Source organism: Convolutriloba macropyga, chromosome 15 (assembly GCF_964194025.1).
Source record: "Convolutriloba macropyga chromosome 15, txConMacr16.3, whole genome shotgun sequence".
In the NCBI taxonomy this organism is placed as follows: domain Eukaryota; kingdom Metazoa; phylum Xenacoelomorpha; order Acoela; family Convolutidae; genus Convolutriloba; species Convolutriloba macropyga.
Genome location: NC_134482.1, coordinates 41,235,845 through 41,263,829, shown reverse-complemented (window position 1 = coordinate 41,263,829; position 27,985 = coordinate 41,235,845). Strand labels below are relative to the sequence as shown.

Here is a 27,985-nt window from a genome sequence, read left to right as displayed (position 1 = left end):
CGTTTGTGCCCCTCTGTGTGGCTGCACATTTTTGCTCCCCGCAAAAGCGCTTGCATTATTTTTTGACGCAGTGATTTAGTATCTTTTGGCACTTGATCTGTAGCCAAGAGAAAAATGCGGGTTTTTTTTACCGCTTAGGTACTTCCGTTAACTTAGTTGTGTTTGTTTCCATCTGTATTCTTTGACCCTTGTGTTTATTTTGCAGCTGTTTCGGGTATCTGTCGGCTATAATTTCGTTGGAAATAAATTTGAAACAGGAAATGCCGCACCTGGTAAAATTTTATTGTTTTCAGTGACAGTGTTTTTCTGTATAAGTTATTTTAACTTTAGATCTATGAGGCGATTAGTAATAAATATTTTATTGGTTACATGAGAATATACCCAATACCATTATACCCAATGCCATTATACGCAATGCACTTTGATATTTTCGTTCAATATTCCGACTACAAATTAGCCGTCGCTATTACACCTATTTTTTAACATAATCAAGCAAATAATTTTCATATCAAGTCCCTGGGGCCGCTGAGGCATGGCCATTAAGTACGTTAAAAGATTTAATAGCGACAGCTAATTTGTGGTCGGATTATTGAACGAAAATTGAAATGCATTGGGTATAATGTCATGGGGTATATTGTCCTGACACCATTTTGCTTGGTCATGATTTGGAGTGAAACAGCTGATATAGTTCGAAAACTGGAAGAGAAAGGCATTAATGAGATGATTTAAAGAATTTTGCTGCAAACTGATGAAGATCAATTTGCCGTGATTAAAATCTTGAAAAGGGATAAATATAGTTCTACGAGATAATGAACCTTTTTTCCTTTAAAAATCTTTCATAAATTTTGGCTTCAGTTAAGGAGGCAATGATCTGCAGAATCAGGGAAATTTAGCAAAAATGGCCGATTTAGTGAGTAATTACACAAAACAGGCTAAATTATTGGAAATTGGCCACTATTTTTCAAAAAGAGTCAAGTGCTCTGGGACCTTTATGAATCTATATAGTTAACAGCGATTACGTACTAATAAATGATATTAAATTAATATTAGCAAAATAAGATGATAATGATTGAAGAATACTGTAAACGTGGAAGGGTTGTAAAAATTGGTCAAATATTTGAAATTTTAAACCTCTTTGGATGGTGCCTTGTAAAAAAAACCTGAAATTGAAATTTTATTCATTCGACGAGCTTGGTAATGATGCAATTCATATCTCAGTTTGTACGTAAAGTATATCGATGCGCCGACGGTGACTGAATAAAAATGAACCGAGGCTATATAGTTCATCAACCTCTATTTCCAACATCTAGACTTTGTACTATAATGCTCGAGTCATAAGTCCTTTTGCATTGAAAATGTATGCTATTAAATTGTCAGCTTTCAGATTGTGCCCCCCAGTACGTTATGCACCCCCCAATTACAGAGAAGGTGTCATTACATAGTAAATTAATGTAAAAACATATCACGTGCGTCTGGGGGTTGCAAAAAATAAGCACCCACTAATGGGGGGACACAAAGGGAAAAGATCCAAATTGTCTCTGAACGCGACGCTGGCCATGGCGACTTATAAATATTTTGAAATTTATATCTAAATGGCGAAATGCATTATGAAGTTACTGGCGATCATTGACAGGCTCTGATCGTTGACAATTCAAAAAAGTTTTACCGAAGCATTTATTGTCTATACATTTGTAAGCATTTATTAATAGCCGCCCTCATCTTCTCAGCCGGCTATTATAGCGCTCCTATTTTTTTACGACTCGAAGAGGAGTATTGGAGAAGTCCTTTTTTTATCAATTTTATTGGAGTGATTTTTGAAGCGGGAAATGAAACGCGTGAAAAAATTTGGAGTGATTTTGGCGCTGAACAAAAGTGAAGAGCGGAGCGAAAATAGAGTGGTTTTTGTTCATACCGCTGTTTTTGAGAGAGCGAGAAATTGATATGTGAAAAAGTTTTCTCTAAGCGAGCAAAATTTTTTGTTCACGTGCGGCATTTTAAAGCAGTTTTTTTTAAAATTTATTTTGATTAAGAGGTTTGGTTATGATTTTGTTTTATTTTTAGGCTGGTTTTGGTAGTGGTTTGAAGGTTTCTGGAAATTAATATGAATTTTTTGATAATTCTGAGGTTTTTTAATGTATTTTGCTGATTTTCGGGCTAATTTTTGCGTTTTTTTTTACGATTATTTCGTTTTACGGTTGAAGAAACCCCTTCTACTTGAGCAATTTTATGATAACAATTGGTTACAGTTTCGTGGGTAAAAATCAGTTTTTTGTTGAGGAATATGACAAAAAAATGGCGAAAATTTGAACTCTTTTTCTTATTTTTTTTTGCAGTTTTTCGTTTTTCTGTTTTTAGCTAAGTTTCTTTGCCTATTATGACTTGCCTATTGTTTTGCGAGTATTTTGATACCCTATTGGCTGAAGGGATTTTTTCTTTTGATTTATATGTTTTTGAAATATTAAAAAATTTAGTAACTATTTCCAGTTTTTCAGTGAAAGTTGTTTTTAAGAGCTTTTTTTCATAATTTTAGCCTAAAGTATTTTTTTTCAAAATTCACAGAAGTGGTTTTTGTAGGTACTAGTTGTTTTGATGAGGTTATTTTGGCAGAGATCGTTTTTTTGGGATCTCAATTTATAACAAAATTTGATCAGATTTTTTATATTTTAACAGATTTGATTTTATTGTTTTTACTTCTTTGTTTCATGACTTTGTTTCAAGATAATCATAAGTTAAAGAAGGCAGGTTTTGTTTGATGAGTAGTTGGATGGCGTTTAAATGGATTTTCTTTTCGAGTCGTTTCCGGAATTCTTCCGGCTATGTTTTTTTTTACTTCGTCGAACTTCGCTTTACCATTTTGCCGCTTTTTCGATATTTTGCGTGAAATCTTTTTGACTTCTCTAGGCTAGTTTCTCTCTTCTCTCATTCTGCTAAAAGTGAATTTGAACATCAGTTGCTCAGCAAAGCAATTCAAAATGAACAGAGTCAGTATAAAAAATTGAAGTCAGAAATAGAAACGGGATTAACCCATAAGGCCCAATTTTAGATGCCCGCTATTTGAACCATCTCTTATGCTTATTGGTATTGATAGTAGCCCCTGTAGTCTCCCTCTAAGAAACAGAAGTATGTTCAACTACAAAGTTCCATCAAAATAAATTGGACTTAAAAAATGTTTTTGTACAAAAATCTTTTTTTTCAATATCTTCTATTCTTTCAATCCCAATCATGCTTATTGGAATCAACGGCGGCTATTTTCCGGCAATCTGCCGGGTGTGTTTGTCTATACATTTGTTAAAGAAGTGATCGCTGAGTCCGTACCTAACTCTACAGTACTGAGTCAGAGCCTAATTGAGGTCACATTTTGTCTGATTCAGAGCTAATTCAATGATTCATTCTGAATTATCTTCTGATTCCGAAGAATACTGAAAATTTTCTCTGAATTTTGCTTTCATTCAGAGAAATTCAGAAATCACTCCACAGTTGGTTCTGAAATCCTTCTGAATCAGTACTAAAACTTAAAATTTATCTGAAGTTGATCTGAATCAGTACTGATTGTCACTGAACCTTAGGTACGGGAGAATCATCATTTTTTTCTGTGCGACTTTCACTTGGATTGTTGACAAATGTTTTAGTTTGTTTTAACAGAACTAACGAGATAATAGGAGCAGAGTACGTTGAAGTTATACAAATGGGAGATGGGAAAGTAGTGCAATACAATTGTAAGTTGTGTGAGTGCAAGTTCAACGATGCCAGTGCTAAGGATCTCCATCTAAAAGGCAGACGACACAGATTGTCCTACAAGAAAAAGGTATGAATGAAATATGCATCTTTAAAGCAATCGTGCCCTCCCCGGCTCTTAGTACCTGGTAGAAAATGGCCTCCCCTTCTAAGCTATACTCAATAATATTTTACGATACTCATCATATGCACATAAACCATTGTTCAGATAATTTCTGATTGGTGAGTAAATAGCTGCTTTAATTCTCTTCGTGAATTGGCCCAATATTGCAATATGGGTATTGTTGAAAAGATCGTGAAGTATTTATCTTACGTAAGTTTGTCAGAGCTAGAGATTGTGTATGTGATTCTCAAGTGACTTTTTCACGCACTTCTTGATTATTGAGTGATTTCAATTGCCCTCACTCCCGAAATAAAGTTTGTTGTTCAAACGAAACCGATTGTTAGAGATACAATGACAAGGCCCTCATAGCCGTGGTTAATGCCTCTGTCGAGGCAAAAGAATTGGACTAAGGAGGTCGAGGTTCGAACCCTACCTACGTCTGAGCACCCATGAAGAAAAATTTTCGTCCGCCTGTCATTGGAGAGCAATTTTTCCGAAGTTAGTCGGTTTATGTTTAATAGCCGCCGTCAGCCTCTCAACGGCCATTATTTAGGTTCTCTCCTTTTTATGACTCGAAGAGGAGTATTGGAGAAGTCATTTTTAAGACTCGAAGAGTCTTCTATTAATAGCCGCCCAGCGATAGCTGGGGCTATTGTTGGCCTTCTCTTGTTTTTTTTTATTTCGTCGTTGCAATTTTTGTTACGACCATATTACGTCACAACCACTTAAAATCTGCTTTTTGTTCGTTCTTTCAACTGAAGTGCGTGCGTGACGTCATTTTTTGCTCTTAATGGAGCAAATTTTTTGTTCATTTGCTGATTAAATTTTTGGTCAAACTTGACTTACCTCACTCACAAAAATGACGTCCTCACTTTGAAATAGACTTTTATTTACTTTAATTCAAAGAGGTATGGTCAAATGGGTGTGTGTTACTCTAAATGAAGTTTATTAGAGAGCAGCTTATAGAGACAGCAAAAACTTTTACATATTTTTAATCAAAATATAACATATCAGCCTTCAATGAAAAGACGAATTTTTTGGTCTGTCTTTTTTACTGTTTTTTTGAGACTGCAGATCTATGAAGCTATTGTGGCTATTTTCTGGCAATCTGCCAGTTATGTTCGTTTTCTGTTTTGACGACTCGAAAAAAAACGAGTGGCGCCCCATTTTTTGATGGATAATTTTTTGGAGTGTATGCAAAACAGGTTGTAAAAGTCATTGCCGTGAAAACAGGTGTTTAGGTCAAACGGTTGGACGAGTTGATAAGAGAAGAGAGTTATTTTTCAGTTGAAGCCGCGTTTTAGAGAGAGCGAGAAAAGTAGGTGTGAAAAAATTTTTGCTACGCGAGCGAAATATTTCGGTCACGTGGCTCTTTTTCGAAGCAGTTTTTTTTTAGTTATACTCTACTTTTTAGGTTAACGTGGTTGTTCTAAATCATATCGACTAGTTATTGTTTGTTTCGGAGCGTTTTTGACATTCTCGATCATGTATAGAGTTTTATATGCTAACTTGAGCTATTTTTTCTGCTTTTGAAATTCTGGACTCTTTTAGCGGTTTTTGTACTCTTTTTGAAGTTTTAATTGTTTGGGGTAAGTTTTTTGGTTGAAATTTGTATTTATGTTGGTCTTCATGAACTTTCAATTTCGTTGTTATTTGAATTTTCTTTTAGTTGATGAAAATAGTCCAATATTTCTCTTTTTTGCTTATTTCCTAAGTACTGTTGTTTCTGCGGTTCAGAGTATTTTTTCATAATCAGTCAATAAATTAGGGTTAGTTGTAGGATTATTGATTTGAATTGAAAACAATTAAATGTTTGATATTACATGTTTCTTAAAAAATAAATGAACAAGTTTTGCAGTTTTTATGTATTTCTTTCATGTTTTAAGTTTTTTTTTCAGTGCCTTTGGGTATCGTGTGGTTGCCCAACAGTAACCAATAACTGTTTCTTATAGCGTGATAAAAACATCTTCAGACATTTCAAATTCCAGAAAATCTTTAAAAATTACAGTTTTCTTAGATTTTTCCTCTAGTTTTTCTTTTTTGCTCGGTTTTTCGCCTTTTTCGATAAACCCTGCTGGTTAGGTTTTAATGGCCTCCTCATCTAGGCCGGCTATCATAGTGGCCTTAATTTCTCACTCGTCGAATAAAAATTGTATTAACGTAGTTCAAAGCTTGTTCACCATATTGCGTGAAATTTTTTGTTTTCCCTAGGCTAGTTTCATCCTTATCTCATAAAGTTTAAAGTGGTATTAAGCAGCATTTGCTCTGGAAAAGAATCTAGAATCAGCAAAATCTATATCGAAAAACGACCAGATTTAGTTGGCATTTTATAATATGTACAAAAATTAATTTGAATTTTTTTTTCAATACGAATTGGGTTAATGAGAGATTATTTTCAGTAACCTGACGGGTATGTTCTCTTACATATGCAGTTTTTTATCAGAGTTTAAGTATTTTAGGCAATATGTTGTCAAAATTTTTATTGGAGACGCAACTCATGAAAAATTGTAAAAAATTTGTCTTCACATTTTTTCCTTTCTACTTTGTTGTCTCTTTGCTCTTTAGTGTCTTTTTGAAGTAAATTATTGTGATAGTTTGTTTATGGAGTGAAGAGGGCGCCAGTTAAATTTTACTTCGAGTCGATACCGGGGTCTTCCGACTGTTTTTTTTTTTTGAAAAGTGAGCAAGCAAGAAGACCTGAAGTTCAGGGAGTGAATAAAGTTCGAAAAATTTGCTTCAGTGAACAAATTCGAAGAGAGAATAAAAAGGAGTGGTTCTTTCGTTCAAATTGTTTTTTGGTTTTTGAAATTTCTCATGTCTAAAAGGCTATTTTAGACTGAAGTTATAATTTTCAGGTTGTTTTTATAGCATGTTGAAGGTTTTTGGTAATTAAATGGGGTTTTGCGCTGATTTGGAGGTTTTTCGACTATTTTTTGGGTTTAAAGGCTGATTTAGCGTTTTTTGGCCCATTATTGTGTTTTATTGCTTTTACTTTTTGCTGAATTTGAGCTTAATGCTCGTGGGCAGGTTCTATTACCAATTAAATTCAGGTTCTTTGGATACAGGTTCAGGTTCTTTGAAGTTCAGATTTCTTAGATACCAAGTGACTACAGTTTTTTGGTATTAAACGTTTTTTGTTGAGAAAAAATGACAGCAACTGAGAAATTTTAATTTCTTTCTTAATTTTTTGCCTTTCGTTTTTTCCTAATCTTAGGTAAGTTTTTTAGCCTATTTTTATTATTTGCTTCAATGTTTTTTTGGCTCTCTGTGCTCTCGTAATATCAAAAAAATGATAAACTTTTCCATTTTTGTTTCAAGTTTTTTAAATGCTTTTTGTTATCTTCAAATTTTTATTACATTTGAGGATGTCTATGTTTCAAGTTAGTTGTTTTTGGTGGCTTTCATTTGTTTTGATTTTATTTTTCAGTTCTTTTGGTAAAGATAGTTGAGTAAATTTTATGCAGGTTGTTGCAGATTTATGTCTGTTTTTTTTCTTATTTTTATGCTAATTATTTCTAATTTCGCGCTTTTTGCTACTTTTTCCGTTCTATCTTTTATTCTAGAGCTATTACTGGAAGTCACTGGAAGCTAGATAGGACCTTCTTCAGTGAAAACAAAACAAATTTCTTAACTCATCGTGTTGGATTGGTGTATGCTTGACCAGAATTAGCAATAACATGTTATTGATTCGAAGTAATTTAGGCTGCTCTTTATGGCAGTTAGGTTGGTCAATTTTTTTGAGTCGTTTCCGGAATTCTTCCGACTATGTCTTTCAGTTCGCTTTACTGTTTGATCACGTCTTTCGTATTTACATAAGTCACGATTTTCATGTTTGACGACCTCACTCACTGCTCATTGAATTGCGTAGTAAAGTGAATACGGTCAAAGTTAATAGAGCAAAATTAAAAGAAACGAGATAAAGATATAAAGCCCGGTCATTAAGTCATAGTGCATTAGGTTATCAAAGTTTATTACAGCGATTGCTATCTGGCATTAGTATTATGCTTAATAGCGTTCAGTTTAGAAACTGAATTATGTGTACTTTTAGAATCTAAGCGAATATGCAGAATTTGCACACCAAATAAGAACACTTTGACACTTAGAAAAATTATGTCAATTTCTATCTCTTAGTTTTGTTTCTGTTTCAGTCCCAATGTGCGTCAAGCGGGTCAACGCGGCTATTTTCTGGCAATTTGTCGACTATGTCTTTGTTTCCGCCGATTTTTTTAAATTTTTGAACAAATTGACGTCTTTTGGGTGAATTTTGTAGGCATTGCTTAATTTTTGGTATGATCTAGTTGTCTTGCAGGATTTTGGGCAGTTGATCTCAATATATGAGAAAGAACCAAAATGAGTTCACGCTAAAATTGATTCAGGTGAACCCATCTTTGGTGGTAGAGAACCCTGCACACAGGTCTAAACAGAGGAAGCAGGAGCAAGAGAGGTTGAACAGAATGAGGGCGGGCCAGGCTGCTGCTCTCGGAGGTTTATCACAATCTGATAGCGTCTGGGCTATGAAGGTCTGTATTCTCAGTTGAAATCAAGGTGTAATCTGAACTTAAAGAATTTGCTGATGTCAAAGTTTTGGTTATTAATAGCCGCCCTCATCTCAGCCGGCTATTATAGCGCTCCTTTTTTTTACAATTCAAAGAATTTGAATTGTATTGGGGCGCTGTCTTTTTTATTACGACTCGAAGAGGAGTATTGGAGAAGTCCTTTTTTTAATCATTTTTTTTTGACTGATTTTTGAAGCGGGAAATGAAACGCGTGAAAAAATTTGGAGTGATTTTGGCGCTGAACAAAAGTGAAGAGCGGAGCGAAAAGAGAGTGGTTTTTGTTCATACCACTTTTTTTGAGAGAGCGAGAAATTGATGTGTGAAAAAATTTTCTCTAAGCGAGCGAAATTTTTTTGTTCACGTGCGGCATTTTAAAGCAGTTTTGTTTTCATTTATTTTGGTTAAGAGGTTTGGTTATGATTTTGTTTTAATTTTAGGCTGGTTTCGGTAGTGGTTTGAAAATTTCTGGAAATAAATATGAATTTTATGATAATTTGGAGGTTTTTAATGTATTTTGCTGATTTTCGGGCTAATTTTTGCGTTTTTTTGACGATTATTTTGTTTTACTCGCTCAAATGGGCATTGAAGAAACCCCTTCTACTTGAGCAATTTTATGATAACAATTGGTTACAGTTTAGTGGGTAAGAATCATTTTTTTGACAAAAATATGACAAAAAATATCGAAAATATGACAAATATGACAAAAAAAGAAATATGACAAAAAAATGGCGAATATTGGAACTATTTTTTTAAATTTTTTTTTTGCAGTTTTTCGTTTTTTTCTGTTTTTAGCTAAGTTTCTTTGCCTATTGTGACTTGCCTATTGTTTTGCGAGAATCTGGATACCCTATCGGCTGAAGGAATTTTTTTTGGATTTATATGTTTTTGAAATATTAAAAAATTTATTAACTTTTTCCAGTTTTCAGTGAAAGTTTTTTTTAAGAATTTTTTTTTCATGATTTTAGCCTAAAGTATTTTTTCAAATTTCACATAATTGGTTTTGTAAGTACTAGTTATTTTGGTGAAGTTGTTTTGGCAGAGATAGTTTTTTTGGGATCTCAATTTATAACAAAATTTGATCAGATTTTTTATATTTTAACAGATTTGATTTTATTGTTTTTACTTCTTTGTTTCATGACTTTGTTTCAAGATAATCATAAGTTAAGGAAGGCAGGTTTTGTTTGATGAGTAGTTGGATGGCGTTTAAATGGATTTTCTTTTCGAGTCGTTTCCGGAATTCTTCCGGCTATGTTTTTTTTTACTTCGTCGAACTTCGCTTTACCATTTTGCCGCTTTTTCGATATTTTGCGTGAAATCTTTTTGACTTCTCTAGGCTAGTTTCTCTCTTCTCTCATTCTGCTAAAAGTGAATTTGAACATCAGTTGCTAAGCAAAGCAATTCAAAATGAACAGAGTTGGTATAAAAAATTGAAGTCAGAAATAGAAACGGGATAAACCCATAAAGCCCAATTTTAGATGCCCGCTATTTGAACGTCGTTCCTATAATTCTTAGTTACCACCTCTAATGCTTATTGCTGTTGATAGTAGCCCCATGTAGCCTCTCTCTAAGAAACAGAAGTACGTTATGTTCAACTACGAAAAGCCATCAAAATAAATCGGACTTAAAATATGTTTTTGTACAAAAATCTTTTCTTCAATATCTTCTATTCTTTCAATCCCAATCATGCTTATTGGAATCTACGGCGGCTATTTTCCGGCAATCTGCCGGGTGTGTTTTTCTAAATAGTACCAAAAACTTCTTTTATAAGGCAACCTTTTTTTTAGGTTTCACTATAGTGATAGTTGCTCACTCGCGTACATGGGTTTTGTCGCTATGCCTTTTATAATTTTAATAGGAAAACTGCTTTTAAATCGAGCTGAACGAGACGACTATTCTTTTTCTCAGCTCATTTCGTCTCTTACGGAACAAGGAGGATCGTTAATGTGCGTTAATGTGATGTTCCGACCCGCTCTCATCTACATTTTTGAATTAACTGTCTTTTGACTTACAATTTTCAGAGATAATCAAAAATAAAATCGTTGCACAACCAAACTAATAATTGAATTAAATAGTGCCATGCCTCCTTACAACGAGATCTGCTATTAAAAAGAATACGAGAAACAAAAACAACAACAAAAATGCAAAAACAAAAATTTCACGGCAAAAACAATATCTAAAAAGCACCTGTAACAACTTCAAATTACAATCAGACAAAACCCTAACTACACAGATTTACTTTTTTCTAACTACACAGCAGATGGGATTTTTCCTTAATGAGACTATGTAACAAGTCGACAAAAAGAAGAAATATTGAGGAGAAATTCAAAAATCAATCAACATTTGTGAAACCAAATAATTTCAAAAGTCTTAAAAACCATTACAAATCATTAGCTTTTAACGAGATAATTCTTGATAAATTTACTAAAAAGTCACAATGAAACCAGTAAGACCTGACTTTGGTGAGGCAAGGCCATAGGAACGGACTAAAGATGTAGAAATCATTAGCTATTATCTGAATATTATTAATTTTTTTTTTCAATTTCTGTTTATACTAAATCAGCTAAAATTATACTGAATGAATAAATCAGTTCAATTAGGTCATATTTGAAAACCATTGGGCTATGTTATTACGCGATTGTGCTAAAGGAAGAGAAAAAGAAACACAAATACACCACTCACATAACTTTGTGAAAAGGCATATTTTCCAACAAACAAAACATCAGTTTTATCATAATATCATTATACTTGTTAATTTATAATATACAAAGATTTGTATGGGACCTCTCAATGATGAGAATAAGTTACAATATTGCAGAAAGAACAACAAATACTGAAAAAATTGAAAAATCTTTAAATTATACAAAATCCGATAGTTAAAGACTATTCGCTATAAACTGACTGCTTCGGGTAAAATCATCCATTTAATCCTCAATTACAAGCTTATAAGACCGTTCAGCATTTTATGACTACCTAACGAATAAAAAACAGGCAAATTCAAAAAAATGAGGGGGGAAAAGTGTCTAAGCCCTTAAAAAATAAGCTTTTCAGTAAAAATTTTTCTTTCAATACTTTTTTAACGGCATTGGGGTTCTTTTTTTCAACAATTGGACTCCGATAAATCAATCAACAAACATGAACAAATACATTAAAACCACGAAATTTGTGAGAAAAACCGTAGTATCAACTACATTAAATTCAATAGATTTCAAAGGAAGCTCATAAATACGCAAAGTTATGCCTCTATCAGACGACAAAGATGTTGGTCATTTTAATGTCATCAATAAAATATTACGATGTCTTTGACTCTGAAAACTACAACAAATACAAGCATTATTCAAAATTTTGAAAAATGCGTGAAGAAAGTGTCGAAGCCATTTAAACCATAAGCATTTCTGTGAAAACTTTAAGTAATATCCATTGAATGTCTTCTATCAGCCAATGCAACTATCAATATTAAGATAATGTGTTATCCTAAATTTTAAAAACATTATGAAAACTCGTGCATCGAAGTCATAACACCAATAGTTGGAAGATAAAACCGCTAACTAGAATAATTTTTGTCGTAGTAGAAAGGACGGGGGTCCGGCCATTACTAAGGCTGATTTATGGTTCACTAAAGAAAAAGTTAAAAATCGGTTGATAAAAAAATTTCTCAAGATTGTTTTTAAAATCTTAACGGCCATTAATCTTTCAACGGAAGTCAATAAATACGCTCAGTTTTGACTTGATCAGAGGACAAGGATAATTGTCATTCACAGGTAGTCAATGAGACGTCACAATAAGTCTTATGATCATGGAAACAACAAATGCATGCAAAAACCAAACATTCAGTAAAGTGCGAGAAGAAAGTGACGCAGCCATTTAAACCATAAGCTTTTCTCTGAAAATCTTATTCATGACCCATTGAAGTCTGCCCTATCACAATGGGAGATATTAATATCAGGATAATGTGATGAGATTTCAAGAAGAACCAATAATACGAAAATATCCAAAAAAAATTTTAAAATTTTGTCTCTTTAATCCAAAAAATTAGTAAAACCTCAAGAAGGAAATCAAAATTTCATTTAGAATTACGAGAACTCAGAGTCAAAGCCAAAAGAGCCAGAGCGATTCCTTGAAAACCAATTTTTTGTTCATTGGGCTTGATTAGACTGTAAATCAGGTTGTCATTAACGGAACCTCGGTATAAAAAGTGACTAGTCTCTAGGTGACTTAAGAAAACAAAAAATCTGAAAATTTTTTTAAAAAAGCTCTCAAATAGAATTCGAATTTTTTAATAGTACACTTCCCTATAAGACCAGAATTAGTCCTTCTTTCGTCTATTAGGAACTCAAAATTGATTCATTTTTTGGCCTGAAATGTAATTTTGAATTAATAATTTCATAAAAAAGATCCTTATTTGAAGAAAATTTACACTAAAAGTGAACAAAATTATGCCAAATATCCCGTGTTCACGCAAAACTTCAATGCTCGATAACTGCTCGAAAAAACGAAATGAAAAAAAATCTTTCTAGTTTCGAATTCTACACTGGACGCGCGCTTTAATGATACCTCCCGCATTTCTGTACGATGAATATATCAATCGGCCAAAATTGTCTGAACAAAAAAACCCATTCGAGTATATAGTTCCTCCCCCCACATGTGGGGTCGGAACAATAACTTATTTACGCTATAGCATGAATTGGTTTGTCAGGTGAAATAAAATTTTATAAAAATTCGGAATTTGGTTAGCTCATACAATCCGACTCATTGTATGTTAGTTTAGCATATGCTGCGCTCTTTCATAATTTATGATTAGGTGAAATTTGTGAATGTTTGATTTCTGTTGTTTAGGAGGAAATGAAGAAAATGGAAGACGAGTTGTATGCCAGGTTTGGTGGGGGAGGAGCCTCTTCTAATAAAAAGGTGAGAAAAAATACAACAAGTTTCTTTCAATTCGAGAATTACTGCTAGGGTGTGGGAGGGAGCAGGTGTAGCTACTGCTAAAATTGATCATTACTTTGGACGAGCATCTGGTTCTTGGCGAGTCGGTTGTGCTACAATGCAAAACGCCTGATATTTAGCTCTTAAGTTAGGGTATCTCGTGTAACTCCATGCTTGTTCTTTGTGGTTCCCCAAGGCTTCGTCTCTCGCCAAACCTTCTATGAACAAATGAAGATTCTAATCGGAGCTATGTCAAGTTTAGTCTTGTGTACTTTGTAATTTAATTGGCTTTGCTTGCGACCTTCTAACACTTCCAAAATAATGGTGGTATGTAGGGAGGGGAGGGTGGGGCTTAAACGGAAAATATCCCATATTTATTCAGATCCAGTTTTTAAAATTGTTGGTTCTAGAGTTCAATTTACTCAATTCTTTCCCGTATTGTGGGTACTTATTTTTCGGTTGATGATCGTTTTTCTTCTGATCGATTCGTCTTTTCGTCCTCTGAAACGGGAGCAACTGGTAAAGACCGGGGCTTTAAGTCACTGGCCGTGGAGTTCTCTTAGAGCTTTACTAATCGCTAATAAATGAGCGGCTCACCAAAATTAGTGAGAAGGCATAAATGGCCCGTATAAAAGGTAATTGAGTAATTTTGGAACCCCCTCCCAACTGTTTTGCCCGCTTCCCCAATTTTAATCTCCTTGCCAAGTCTCCCTTATCCTAGCCAGCTGTAACCAGGGCTAATCACAGGCCATTTTTGTTTACTTAAGAATAAAGTCTTGTTTGTGGACACTCTCATGAATTGATGCATTTTTCTTCATCATCAGATCTAAAATTTGTAATAGATGATCGATTCTTTTTGAACAGACGACGGTAAGGAGTGTTTGTATCCTTAAACATGCACCTCAGTATGAATCCTATTTGAGTTGTATCAATGTAACATATAGCCTTGCTCGATAGATATTGTTAGTTAATATATAAACGTACATATTTTTGTATCCACTCATAAAGCAGTTGTTAGTTGATAGTCACTATTAATGGACCGGACTGCTCGTACTTTTGCCATATTAACTATTCGAAAATCACAAAAGGTGGAAAATTAGGCGCATTAAACTTTTTTCGGACATCCTAACGGCCCATTTCTATCGGTTGTTCTGTTTCGAAAAGCAGCAGTCTAATAGGCATATTTGATGAAGATCTTTTCCTTAACCGATTGCTCAACCTAAATTGAACCGAGGTAAATGGGATATGACAGATTAGAGTTCGGGTTATTTCATTTCATGGGTATTCAGCATACAGAAGATTCTTAGCCAATCGATTTCGGTATTCGTCGGTGTTGGACTTTTTATATTTTGAAAACCTGACTGCATGTAATCAAGTTTTACTAACATCGCTTTGAGTGATTGCTGTAACTTAGATGCAAGATGCATGCTATTTTAAGTCAATTTACTTTTAAAATATACCTTCAGATGCACAAAATAAACTAGCACAATTCGAATTCCGTTGAAGTGACGAATACGGGACTTTAGTACCCTAGTAAGTTTAACCGAACTATCTTTCACTTTCCCTAGCTGTCTTCTTTCGTTTGTGCCCTTAAGACAGATACTATTTGGGGGGGGGGGGGGGGGTGTTCGATATCCCCCTCTTGACGGGCACATATTTGCAAAACAGGTTAATGTCTTATATAACTTAGATTATCATAACTATTATACCATTAGCACAATAAGTATCCTTAAATTTGTGCCTCACAGCAGTTTTCGATAGCAAGTTCTCCGACCTTAGCCGTTTAATTGCTCTCAAACGAAGTTTGTAGCAATTATATTAGTCCTGTTGGTCTTTTTTTATGCGATTTTTCGCTTGACCGATTTTTCGTCTGACGCTTTTGACTTTTCGTCCTCAAAAACGGGATAAACAGGTAGCGCCCAGCGGGCATTAAGTGCTCTTAGAGCCTTTCAGCTCTGTTTCAGCTCAAACTGTTTTGGAGACTTATACTTATACTTATGGTGTGAAGGGCGGTTCTGAGAGGTTGAGAAACCCCCCCCCCCCGTTGACCCCCATCCCCACCGCGCTGTTGCCCCCCCCCCCCAACCCAGTGTTGCCCCCATCAGCCCCCCAGTGCACCCCCCCCCCCCCCGTGGCTAGCTACTGACGAAGCCAACCGCTCGCCGGTCGTTTGAGAGCAATTCGCCCGACGTTAGTCGGTTATGTTTGTATGTTTGTATTTGAGTACTAGTAGCGGTCAACAAATTGATATTCAACGTGATATTGATATTGAATTATAGCAAGTGGATCCGTTTTTTAATTGCTCGCGAACGAAGTTTGAAGCAATTTGTAAACGTGTTCGTTTTTTATACAAAATTTTTGCTCTGACTTTTGCGTCTTGGGTGATCTAAATTTATCTCCCATTCACAAGTGTCACCAGCTGAACTCAAGTGACGGCAGATCACTAAAAAATCAGATGAAAAGTGCATCAGAATTGGTAGGTTTTTTCACTGTAAATTTTATTAGTGATTGTAGTGGTATATAATAACCTCATATAATACCCCCCCCCCCCCCCCACCGCCGACTGAAGCAGGCTGTTATAGATTAGAGCCCCCAGTAGTCGTTCGAGAGCAATTCATTCGACGTCAGTCGTTTATGTTTATAGATATGTTATGCGTTTAAGAAATCATCCAACTTCAAATAATAATGAACCACAAGTGCGTAGTGTTTATATTGTATTATATGCAAACTCTACGCTGCCTTATTAAAAATTTTCAATTTTGGGAATTTTTGGAAATTTCATCTACATATTTTTTTGCTTTTCAGGCAGAGAGCTTTGACGATCGACACGTGTTGGCTAAACACCAGACAATCTACCCTGACGAGGCAACTTTGGAAGTTGTTCAAGACATAGTTGTTAAGACAGAGAAGGCTCTCAAGATTGTATCTGATAAGATATACGAAGAGGACAAAGCCAAGGCTCAGGAGGAATCGCTCACAACTCCAATTGAGGTCAGAAGCTGACATTTTTATAGTTTGCAAGAACTTGGCGGTAAGCGGTAAAAGACTAAGTTACTCAGAACATTTGAGTTTTTAGAACATTTCGATGTGGAGGTTGTTTGACAGATTTCTCTAGTCCGTATTCCCAAGTAGTCTCCAAATATAGCTGGATGGAGTTAAATTGAAATGCTGCAAATTCTCAGTCTCTTAAATAATTGTCACGGTATTTTTCTAAGCTATTATTATTCATAGTTGGGGACACTTGAGAACTTAGTAATCAAAGATCTTTACGTAGTGATACTGTTCAACATATATCTACGTCTGGCTATAAGAGAAACCTAACAGGGAGATCATTTTTTCATCAATGTCAATTATTTTTTTATGGTCAATGAGTTCAATGATTGTAAAGTCTTCAATTTATTTGAACCACCCGGCAACCAAAAATCTTATTTTTTTAATCAACCAAGGACTTATTTTTTAATCAACATTGCCTTTGGTCAGTAAAATGTCACTGTTCTATTTGCAGATCTTAGCTCACTATTTGTTTTTAATAGCCGCACAGCGATAGCTGGGGCTATCATTGGCCTTCTCTTGGTTTTTTTTACAACTCAAAGAGTTTGAATTGTATTGGGGCGCTGTTTTTTTAAGATCTGTTCACACATTTTCATGATTTTTGAAGTCAAATTGGAGTAGTGATTTTGGTCACGCGAAAAAGCGAGTGGTTTTGCGGCGTGAAATTTTTCGCTCTAAATTTAAAGTAGAGTGAGAAAACGGTGTTTGAACAAAAGTTCTGTTTAGTCAATGAAAATTCTTTGAATTGTACGTCAGGACTTGTCCTGCTGTTTTTTTATGTCGTCGTCACGTTTTTTGTTACGACCATATGACGTCACAACCACTTTAAATCTGCTTTTTGTTCATTCGTTCATGCAGTTTCAACTGAAGTGCGTGTGTGACGTCATTTTTCGCTCTTAGTGGAGCGAGTTTTTTTGTTCATTTGCGTGATTAAATTTTTGGTCACACTTGACTTACCTCACTCACAAAAATGACTGCCGAACTTTGAAATTGACTTTTGTTTACTTTAATTCAAAGAGATAAGGTCAAATGGGTGTGTCACTCTAAATGAAGGTTATTTGACCGCAGCTAATAGAGGCAGCAAAAACTTGTCAGATTTTTAATCCAAATATATTATCCTTCAATGAAAAAACGAATTTTTTGGGTCTGTCTTACTGTTTTTTTTGAGACTGCAGATTTACAAAGCTATTGCGGCTATTTTCTGGCAATCTGCCAGCTATGTTTTGGTTTTTTAAATTATTTATTAGTTACCTTCTCTACAGGCCTCTTTGTACTATTAAAATTCTATAATTGGTAAATTCAAGTCTTTTACTACTAGTAGTAGTGTTGAGTGGAATTTAAAGTACAGCCTTTGAGTGTTTTAATTGGTATTCGCCTATTTTCAACAAAATTTTTGGCTAATAGCTACAAAAGTTTTGTTCGCCTAATCGAGCTTTCGCCTATTATCCCATCCTCCTAACAAGCTCTCTCAACACTCAATTGCATTGTTTTCTATAGGGCGTAGGATATTTTGCAATAGATTAGGCGGGAGCTAACTTTTTTGTTGAAATTATGCAAAAATCAATTCAAACAGGTGAAGACAGTGCTTCAAAATCTGCGTGATGCTACAAGGTACTCAAATGTCCTGAACAATTGTCTTAATATTGTAAAAGATTTGAAAAACAATACGTTTTATATGTGTTTTATGAGTTATAAAAAACAACATATAAAGCGTACTGTTTTGCAAATCTTTTACATCATTTTCATACCCCTCGTAATATCCGAGAAGAGGGTTTTCTGAAAAGTTGCAGCGGAAAGAGCCAAGATTTTAATTTTTTAATTTAGTCTGTAGCAATTATATTAGTCCTGTTGGTCTTTTTTTAATGCGATTTTTCGCTTGACCGATTTTTCGTCTGACGCTTTTGACTTTTCGTCCTCAAAAACGGGATAAACAGGTAGCGCCCAGCGGGCATTAAGTGCTCTTAGAGCCTTTCAGCTCTGTTTCAGCTCAAACTGTTTAATAGCCGCACAGCGATAGCTGGGGCTATTATTGGCCTTCTCTTGGTTTTTTTTTTTATTTCGTCGTCATGATTTTTGTTACGACCATATGACGTCACAGCCATTTTTTGTTCATTCGTTCATGCAATTTCGACTGAATTGCATGTGTGACGTCATTTTTCGCTCTTAGTGGAGCGAGTTTTTTTGTTCATGCGCGTGATTAAATTTTTGGTCACACTTGACTTACCTCACTCTCAAAAATGACTTCCTGACTTTGAAATTGACTTTTATTTACTTTAATTCAAAGAGATAAGGTCAAATGGGTATGTGTCACTCTAAATGAAGGTTATTAGAGAGCAGCTAATTTAGGCAGCAATAACTTATACAGATTTTTAATCAAAATATAACAGATCAGCCCTCAATGAAAAGACGAATTTTTTTGGTCTGTCTTTTTTACTGTTTTTTTAGACTGCCGGTCTACGAATCTATTGCGGCTATTTTCTGGCAATCTGCCAGCTATGTTTTGGAGACTTATATTTATACTTATGGTGTGAAGGGCGGTTCTGAGAGGTTGAGAACCCCCCCCCCCCCCCGTTGACCCCCATCCCCACTGCGATGTCCCCCCCAACCCAGTGTTGCCCCCATCAGCCCCCAGTGCACCCCCCCCCCGTGGCTAGCTACTGACGAAGCCAACCGCTCGCCGGTCGTTTGAGAGCAATTCGCCCGACGTTAGTCGGTTATGTTTAAAAATTGTTTTTAGTAGTTTAGAACTATGTGGCGCGTGTGACTTCGAGATAAATGTTGGCATATCTGTGTGGCAGAGTTAAACTGAGGCTACAAATATACTATTTCTGATAAAAATTTCTTAGTTTTTGTAAACTATTATTTAGGACCATTGAAAGGGGCACTTGGTTTTTTTGGTAGCGTCAAGTGGGTTTTGAAGTACCGTCTTCAATTGTTCTAATTGGTTTTCGCCTAATTTCCACACATTTAAAAAGTTTTGCGTAATGGCTGCAAAAATTGGCTTTGCGTAGTTGATTTAATTTCATATTTTCTTTTGTTTTAAATGACGCATATTTTTTGAATAGTTTTACCCCCTACTCCTCCGCCCACCGTGTTTGACTCCCCTCGCCCACCGGTTTAATAACACACCCTACACATCACTCACCCACTCCCCCATCAATTCGTAGCACCTGTACATCGTTCCACCTGTAACCCAGCGCACTCGAGCCCCCATACGTTTCGCGTTCCGTGCCAACCTCCAACCCCTCCTGCCCCCGACTCACAACTCACGCCAATTCAATGAAGCTAAAGCTAGCCTCCCTAAACCGCTCGCCAGTCTTTGAGAGAAATTCACCCAATGTTAGTCGTTATTTTGGACCTATAGAATTGGTTATTCCTTTTTAATGGCTGCCGTCAGCCTCTCAATCGCCATTATTTAGGCGCTCTCCTTTTGTTTTTTAATTCGCTTTACCTTTTGGTCGCGTTTTTCGTTTTACATAAGTCACGATTTTCACGCTTGACTTCTGACTTTTTCGACTGAATTTTTAATTCTTTCACACAATTGAATTACGCAATCTAGTGAATACGGTCAAAGTCAGAGCAAAATCAAAGGAAGCGGTATAAACCGATAAAGCCCGGTCACTAAGTCATAGTGCATTAGGTTATCAAAGCTCGTTAGAGCGATGGCTAGCTGACATCAGTTTTAATCTCAATAGCTCTCAGTTTAAAAGCTGAATTAAGTGTTTGTTAGAGTATAGTTCTGGGAATCCTGAGAGAATTAGAGCTCAAAGCCGAGGGCGCTTCCGCCCGAGGCTGAGCTCGAATTGCTGAGGGCTTCCCATAACTATACTCTAACTTATTTAGACCCCAATTTCGCTGTTCAAAATTCAAACAGAATTGAATTGAAATTTATAGTAACATTCAATTCTGCATGCTTCCAAAGAACAGTTTTTCATCCAGTTGTTTTTTCTTTGAGATATTTTCATTAGTTTTTTCTTCTATTTCTAGATCTCTATGCTCTTCCTGAAATTTGTTTGCAGGCTCTTCAAATCGCACTGGTTCGCACTCGTGCAGCGAATCAATCCAACAATTGAATAATCGTTCAACCCAAATAATATTTTTTCTGATTTCCTTGATATTATTGTAGGAGCGTCATCCTTGATATTATGGATCGCAGAAGTCGTCAGCTGGCTGCGTTGTGTCACTCTCATTGTCACTCTTTATGGTTTTTAGAAAAATCAGCAATTTATAAATTTTCTACTCAATTATAGACCTTAAAATATTCCTCTTTGCCGAAGTTGCTATATTTTTTTTACTGTTTCCCGTTCTCAATTATCCCCTTTAATTATCTTTGAAAACGTATGCTCTGTTTCATCAGAAACATGTGGGTTTTCAATAAAATATTCCAAAAAGGATGTCTTAGTTCTTCCGAGAATTTTTTCCTAGAAGTTCGCTCAGTTGATTGCTCATTTTATACCATTTTGTAAGGTTGAACTCTTGGAGACGAGTGTGAAAAGTGAGTGAAAAACAGAATAAATTCAAAGTCTAGTGTGATATGAAACGTGAAATCTTGAAAAAAAGTGGGACGCTTGAAAAAGTGTGAAATAATGATTTCCTGGTTGATCAACTTTCAAAATTAGTGATCGAGCCCAACTTTATTGATGATTTTCTTTAACAGCAAAGTTGAGGTCTAAGTATTTTTAGAATCTAACTGAAACTACCAATTAGAACACTTTTTGATACTTGAAAAAAATTCTATCTTTTTTTCGTTTTCTTTTTCAAACCTGATGGGAGACTAGGGCGTCAGCGGCGGCTATTTTCCGGCAATCTGCCGACTGTTTTTTTTCTGCTGTGATTTGATGTGCGCAATTTCACACCGTTGCACTCGTTAATATATTTGTTTCTCTTGTAATAGTATTACGTAAAAGCTCTGGTTTTTGTCATTTTTATGGTACATATTAAGTGTTACATTCCTTCAAAAAACCTTATTCATAACCAGAGGTAATTTAGCTGGGGAATCAATATTATGTGTACCTTTTGCAGGTCCCAAAAGAAGAACCCGCTGCGGAAGGAGATGGTAGTGCTGAAAAACAGTCGCAGTCTCAGGATCAGAAGCCGGCAACTGTCAAAAATGAAGCTGACGTCTCTATTGACAACGATGACGAGGCTGCGAAGTACAGAGAGCTCAAGGGCGTCATGAGAATTGGAACTTTAGCCAAAGGTAACATAAATTGCCTTTTATTTAAAGTATGAAAAACAATTTCAGCTTTTAGAAATCGTAGAGAGCTAAAAAAAAATAATGCAAAATGGAGGGGAGGGGGGAGGGAGAGAAAGTGGGTGAATGGACATCTATATCAAATGTACCTATGGCTTTTGATAACATAGTTCTGTAAGAGAACTGAGAAAGACTCATTGGGTTTGTTTTTTATATAACGTGAACAAACCCGCTTTGGTCTGATGGATGATCTCTCTCAAGTCATCTTCATTTGAAACTATTGCATAACAACCTCGGGATCTTCTCCTTTCGTGCCCCCCCCCCCCCCAGCTTACGGGAAAATCCCAACTTCAAGAAGTCCCAAATTAGAACGTTCATTTAGCATCGAAAAGCTGTTTCTTCGGCAACTTCTAATGTCCGACAAATTATTATATGGGTAGAACGATATTAGAGAGACCTTTACCTCCTACCTTGATGGTCATTTTTTTTGTTGTTTTTTGACACATGTGGTTCTATTTTAGGTCTGATGCTGAAAGGCGACACCCGAGTGTCACTAGCAGTTCTCTGTCAACATTGGCCAACCACGATTGTCCTCAGCCGTATGTTTAAATTCCTCCCCTCGGTTCTGAAAGAGATTAGCGAATCGGAAGAGGACCCCTTCGACATTTCGTTGCGACTGAATGACGGTGTCATTGTTATCCAGTCCAAAAGTGCTCCAATAATAACACTCACAGTATACCTGACATCACCTGTGTGTCGAACTGAAATGAACGAAAACCCAATCGAGGCCGGAATCGCAACACCAGCGTCCGAATCGGAAGAAAAACCAAAACCCGCTGCGAACTCGCAAGAAGCTTTGGAGGAAAAATCAAAAATTCCAAAAGATGTTTGCATGGCTGTCTTAGCGGAGTTGAGACACCAGAAATGGTTCGAAGCAAGAGCTAGTGGGCTGGCGTCGTGTGTGATTATTGTTAGGGTTATTTACGATCTGATAAATCGGGTGTCATCGTGGAACCCTTTGCCACGATGGGCAGCTGAGTTGCTGGTTGAGAAGGCTCTGAGTTGTTCGGCGCAGTCGTTTATGAGTCCTGGTGACGCCTTGCGACGTGTGATCGAAACTATTGCATCAGGTATTGTTGTAAAACTGTAAAGCAAAAGTATATATTAGGTTGAATAGGCTCTTGATGTATAGAGTAGGTTGCATAGTAAGATCCAAGAAGCGTTAATGTTATACTCTAAGATGCAAAATTATTGATTAAAACTAAGATAAAGACAAGCACGGAAATCTTCGTAGTATATGTTTGAGTAAATGTTGATTTCATCCAGTCTTCTAATAATCGTTAGATACTTTTCTTTTTTTCCGTTTCTAATATAACTTTGACATACTTTCCGTACTTTTCGAACAAGGTAATTCTAACCAGTACAATTAAGATAGGTCATCAAAAACTCTTAACTAAGTAAAATTTATTAAAAAAACAACCCAGCTTTACTTGAGGCTCGCATGTTTAATTGTTAATCGCCGCCCTCATCTTCTCAGCCGGCTATTATTGCGCTCGTATTTTTTTTTACTTCGTCAAACTTTTTTTCGCTTTACCATTTTGCCGCTTTTTCGACATTTTGCGTGAAATCTTTTTGACTTCTCTAGGCTAGTTTCTCTCTTCTCTCATTCTGCTAAAAGTGAATTTGAACATCAGTTGCTAAGCAAAGCAATTCAAAATGAACAGAGCCGGTATAAAAAATTGAAGTCAGAAATAGAAACGGGATGAACCCATAAAGCCCAATTTTAGATGCTCGCTGTTTGAACGTCGTTCCTATAAGTCTTAGTTACCACCTCTAATGCTTATTGGTGTTGATAGTAGCCCCTGTAGCCTCTCTCTAAGAAACAGAAGTATGTTCAACTACGAAATGCCATCAAAATAAATCGGACTTAAAAAATATTTTTGTACAAAAATCTTTTTTTTTCAATATATTCTATTTGTTCAATCCCAATCATGCTTATTGGAATCAACAGCGGCTATTTTCCGGCAATCTGCCGGGTATTTTTCATGATTTCAAACAAAGCAATTATATTATTCCTGCTGGTCTTTTACGCAGTTTTTTGTACTACAATTTTTCGTCTGGCCGCCAAATTTTTATGATGAATTGTCATTTAAAAAAGAAATACTTGACTGCCAAAGACATATGGTTACCATGTTCAATAACATGGGGCTCTTTTTTTAAGATATTTGAAAGTCTGCAATTCAAGATTTAAGTTTCGTACGAGAGCTGTTTGAGATTCTGTTTTTCTAAAAGAATCAATAGATTCGAATGATTTTTTAATTATAGAAAGGTATACTTGATATCAAAACAACTGAATGTTGCTCTTGGATAGCAGCAGAAATGTTGAAATCGCTAACCAGGAGTTCCTGTTCCTTAGGAGTTCTGCTCCCAGAGGGCTGTGGTCTCCTTGACCCATGTGAAAGAGACAGATCAGATGCAGCTGGCGCCCTAACCCACCAGCAACGTGAAGATATCACAGCTAGTGCTCAACACGCATTGCGTCTCATAACATTCAAAAGTATTCACAAGGTTTTGGGAATCCAGCCTCTGCCCTCTGTTGACCGAAAACGACCCGCTGTAATGATGTCACCTGGAAACGCGACACCGGCGGGAACCCTGACTGGCGCCAAAGTCACAAAGCTGTAGACAAAAAATGGAGACAACATGCATGATTTTATTAATCTAATATCTTCACCTATTCATGGATAATGTGATAACATGAGCCTAAAAGTTTAAAATAAACAATATATTTTATGTGTTGTTAGTAAGTATAAAATTTCTTGTCGTTTCTAATTATTAATGTTTGAAATATTCATAAATTGTTACTCTCTTAGCTGTGATACCATTAAAATTATCTACTGTTTTGTTGTTGATGTTTTTAAGCCCAAGAAAGAAACTCTTTTGTTCATAGGTTTTTGCTAGTTAATTTGAATGTAGCGATTGAGCTGTATGAGTGTTTAATTGCTCTCTAACAAAGCAATTATTTTTAGTGCTGCTGCCCTTTCGATTTTTCGTAATACCGATTTTTTGTCTGAACAACTAACTTTTTTCTCGAGAGACGGGAACTTTGCAGTTCTCCAAGAGTTGTATTAGTCGCTAGTATGCTATTCACCCAAATTTGCGAGGAGACAAAAGTTTATGGTGTGAAGAGAAAACACCAGCAGCCTCGATATCAGAAAACCTTATTTTTACTATTAACTAGCCACGGAGCGTTTGCAAGCATTATCATTCAGCTGCTACAGTTTTTTCCCCAATTGAGCATATTAAAGAATAAAACTGATTCATGTTCAGTTTAAAACTCGTAATCATATGGTTTTATTGCTCTATCCCACTTGTGGGATGGAGGAATTACATGCTTAGCTAGTTTTTTAAAGTTCAGTCAATTTTGGCCGATCGATGTATTTACCGTAGAGAGTCGTGAGTGGTATCACTGGAAAGCCCGTCCAGCGTAGTGTGTGGAATTGAAAAGAGATATCTTCGAGGAGTTATCGAGGTTTAAGTTTCTGTAAAAATTTTGGACTTTTCCGAGGAAATTTTGTTAAATTTTGCATAATGGTGTCAAAATGTTCGGGATATAGTAACCATGAAGCAATATCGAGGCTCTTTTTGTCTCATATTGGTTTTTAAAATCAAACAATTTTAAATTTGGAGCTCATTTTTTGGTTTTAAGAGCCATTCTCTAAATTTTAATAGCCGCCTCATTCTCTCAACGGCTATTATTTAGGCGCTCTATGTGCGTCAACGGGGTCTATTTTTCGTCAATCTGCCAGCTATGTTGACTTTTTGCGGCCTTTTGACTTTTGGTTTTTCTCTTGACTTTCTGGTGAAGGAAGTACGATAAACGATATGCAGTTCTTTTAGTTGTTAATATATGCTGTTGTCTGAATTGGAATTGGTCTCCTGCGAAAAATGATTTTGGCACTGAATTTTTCATCGAAAATAATTTTCAATATAACTGTTTTATATTGTTACAGAGTCCCAAAACTGACAGGTCTCAATGAAGTTCTCGCTAAATCTAAACGGGCAGAAATATGTTTTAAGTTAATGGCATTGATAATTTTGATGTTTTGTTTTTTTAATAACCGCCGTCAGCCTCTCAGTTGCTATTATTCAGGCGCTCTTGTCTCCTTTTTTTTAAAAAAAAAAAGGGCGCTTTAACGTTTTTCGTTTTTCAAAACTCACGATTTTCACGTTTGACTCAAGACTTACTTCACTGTTTCAACTGAATGGTTTCTGCCTCTCAGTTGCTATTATTCAGGCGCTCTTGTCTCCTTTTTTTAAAAAAAGGGCGCTTTAAAGTTTTTCGTTTTACAAAACTCACGATTTTCACGTTTGACTCAAGACTTACTTCACTGTTTCAACTGAATGGAGTTTAAATTCTTTCACTCATCGAATTATGCAATGTATTAAGTACGGTCAATGTCCAAAGAGCAAAATCAAAAGAAACAGGTCAAATTGATAAAGCTGGGTCATCAAGTCATAGTGCATTAGGTTATCAAATTTCATCACCACTGATTGTGAGCTGACTTAAGAAACTGAATTAATTATCGTTTTAGAATCTAACCGAAGCTGCAAATCAAATTAGAACAAATTTTACACTTGGAAAAAGTCGGTCGTTTTCCAACTCTCCTTTGTTTTTTTTCTGTTTCAATCCCGACGTGCGTCAACGACGGTTATTTTCCAGCAATTCGCCGGCTATGTTAGAAAAAAATAGTTTTGGCTCTATTTTTCTCATTGTCTGAGTAATGAAAGTGTGACTGATTTCAGTAGTGAAATAAAGGGAGCTTTTCAATAATTAAAATTCATAGATTGCGATTTTTGTGACTGAAAACTGTTTTGAAAAAAAAAATAAGGGAACTTGGAGGTCTGACCGTTTTTTCCTTTTTGTTTTGGCCTTGTATCTGACTTATTAAAGTCTTCATAAGTCCAAAATGAGACATATCTGAATCTAACTTTCCCTTGCAATTGATAGATAACTCCTGATGGATATAAAATTTAAGATAGCCACATTGAGTTTCGTAAATTCTGGAGTGTTTAGTCTATACTGTTTTTCACTCATTTGTTTTTGGTTGAGTTTGGTTGTTTAATTGCTCTTGAACGAAGTTCATAGCAATTATTGTAAACGTGTATGTCTTTTTTATGCAAATTTTTCGCTTAACAATTTTGCGCGTTTCTTCTAGAACATTCTTTGACTTCTCAAGTGACTTTTTCACGCTTTTGTTCTTCATTTTTGAGTGATCTCTGCTCCGAAGTAAAGCGTGTTGCTAATATTAGATCGATTGCAGAATATCAGAGGTAAGTGATTCGTAGCGCATAGGTTAGTGCGTGTGGGTGTGGATCGGGAGGTCAGTGCTTCGAATCCCGTCGGGAAAGGTTTTTGAACCCATAAAGAAAAATTGATCTAGGCTACAGCCCCTGAATTAAATTGCCTCGCCTGTCGTTCAAGAGCAATTCTTCTGACATTTGTCCGTTTATGTTTACAATTGGACTTATCAATTTTTCGGATCGTTTACAAGATCGATTAACTTTTTAAAGAAGCGTAAGTTGAAGAAATTGATTTATTATTGACACCGTTTTTAGATAGAAAAATTGGATAATTTCTGAATTTTGTCTATCTGGCTTTTCAATATTGTTTAATTGCTCTCAAACGAAGTTTGTAGCAATTATGTTTAATCCTTTTGTCCCGGTGGTCTTCTTTATACCATTTTTGCTGACCCATTTGACTTTTCGTCCTCGAAACGGGATGAACAGGTACCGTTTGGAGGGCATTAAATGGCTTTTAGAGCCTTACTTGTCTCTAAGTATGCGACTCACAGAAACTGTTTTGAGGAGACAGTTTCAAGGTGTGAAGGGCGGTTCTTAGTCTTAAAATTATGACCCCCTCCACACACACACACACACAAACACACACGCTCCATCCACCTGCCTCCAACTCGGCGATTTAGACCCCTCTCGTCCAGCTCTCCCACAAATCTGCCTCCATCAATGGACCCCTCTCACTCCGCTCAAATCCACCTGATGCATCCCCAAGCTCTTGTTGGCTACTACTGAAGCGCACCGCCAGCCAGTTGTTTGAGAGCAATTCGCCCGACGTTAGTGGGTTATGTTTTTTAATTTAGATTTGGTTCTTTGAATTGGACTCATCTATTATTTTGACTACTGTCGAATCCAATTAGTTTCATCGAGAGGCGGAATTTAATTTGTTTGTTCTACAAAAAGATTATATATCTCAAAAATAGCAGATTTTGGAAAAAAGTTTTTACCCGCCAGTTTTAGGTTGTGGACTCAAATTCATCTCATTAGCAAGGTGTCCGGCTGCTTCTTGCGCCATCCTATGTGGCCCTTATGCTCCCTGTTTTTTGTTTTGGAATTTACTGTGAGGTT

The 27,985-nt window shown here is 35.9% G+C and overlaps 1 protein-coding gene across 1 annotated transcript in view; it reads left to right on the top strand.

Annotated features, from left to right (window-relative positions):
* LOC142354419 (zinc finger RNA-binding protein-like) overlaps positions 1-24,509 on the top strand; it is a 44,081-nt gene extending 19,572 nt beyond the window's left edge. The window contains exons 8-14 of the mRNA XM_075406703.1: positions 3,643-3,805; positions 8,215-8,358; positions 13,228-13,299; positions 16,123-16,308; positions 21,391-21,568; positions 22,084-22,692; positions 23,979-24,509. Coding sequence (XP_075262818.1) covers positions 3,643-3,805; positions 8,215-8,358; positions 13,228-13,299; positions 16,123-16,308; positions 21,391-21,568; positions 22,084-22,692; positions 23,979-24,247 — 1,621 coding nt within the window. The 3' untranslated portion in view covers positions 24,248-24,509. The remainder of the gene's footprint in view (positions 1-3,642; positions 3,806-8,214; positions 8,359-13,227; positions 13,300-16,122; positions 16,309-21,390; positions 21,569-22,083; positions 22,693-23,978) is intronic.
* Positions 24,510-27,985: the final 3,476 nt, after the last annotated feature.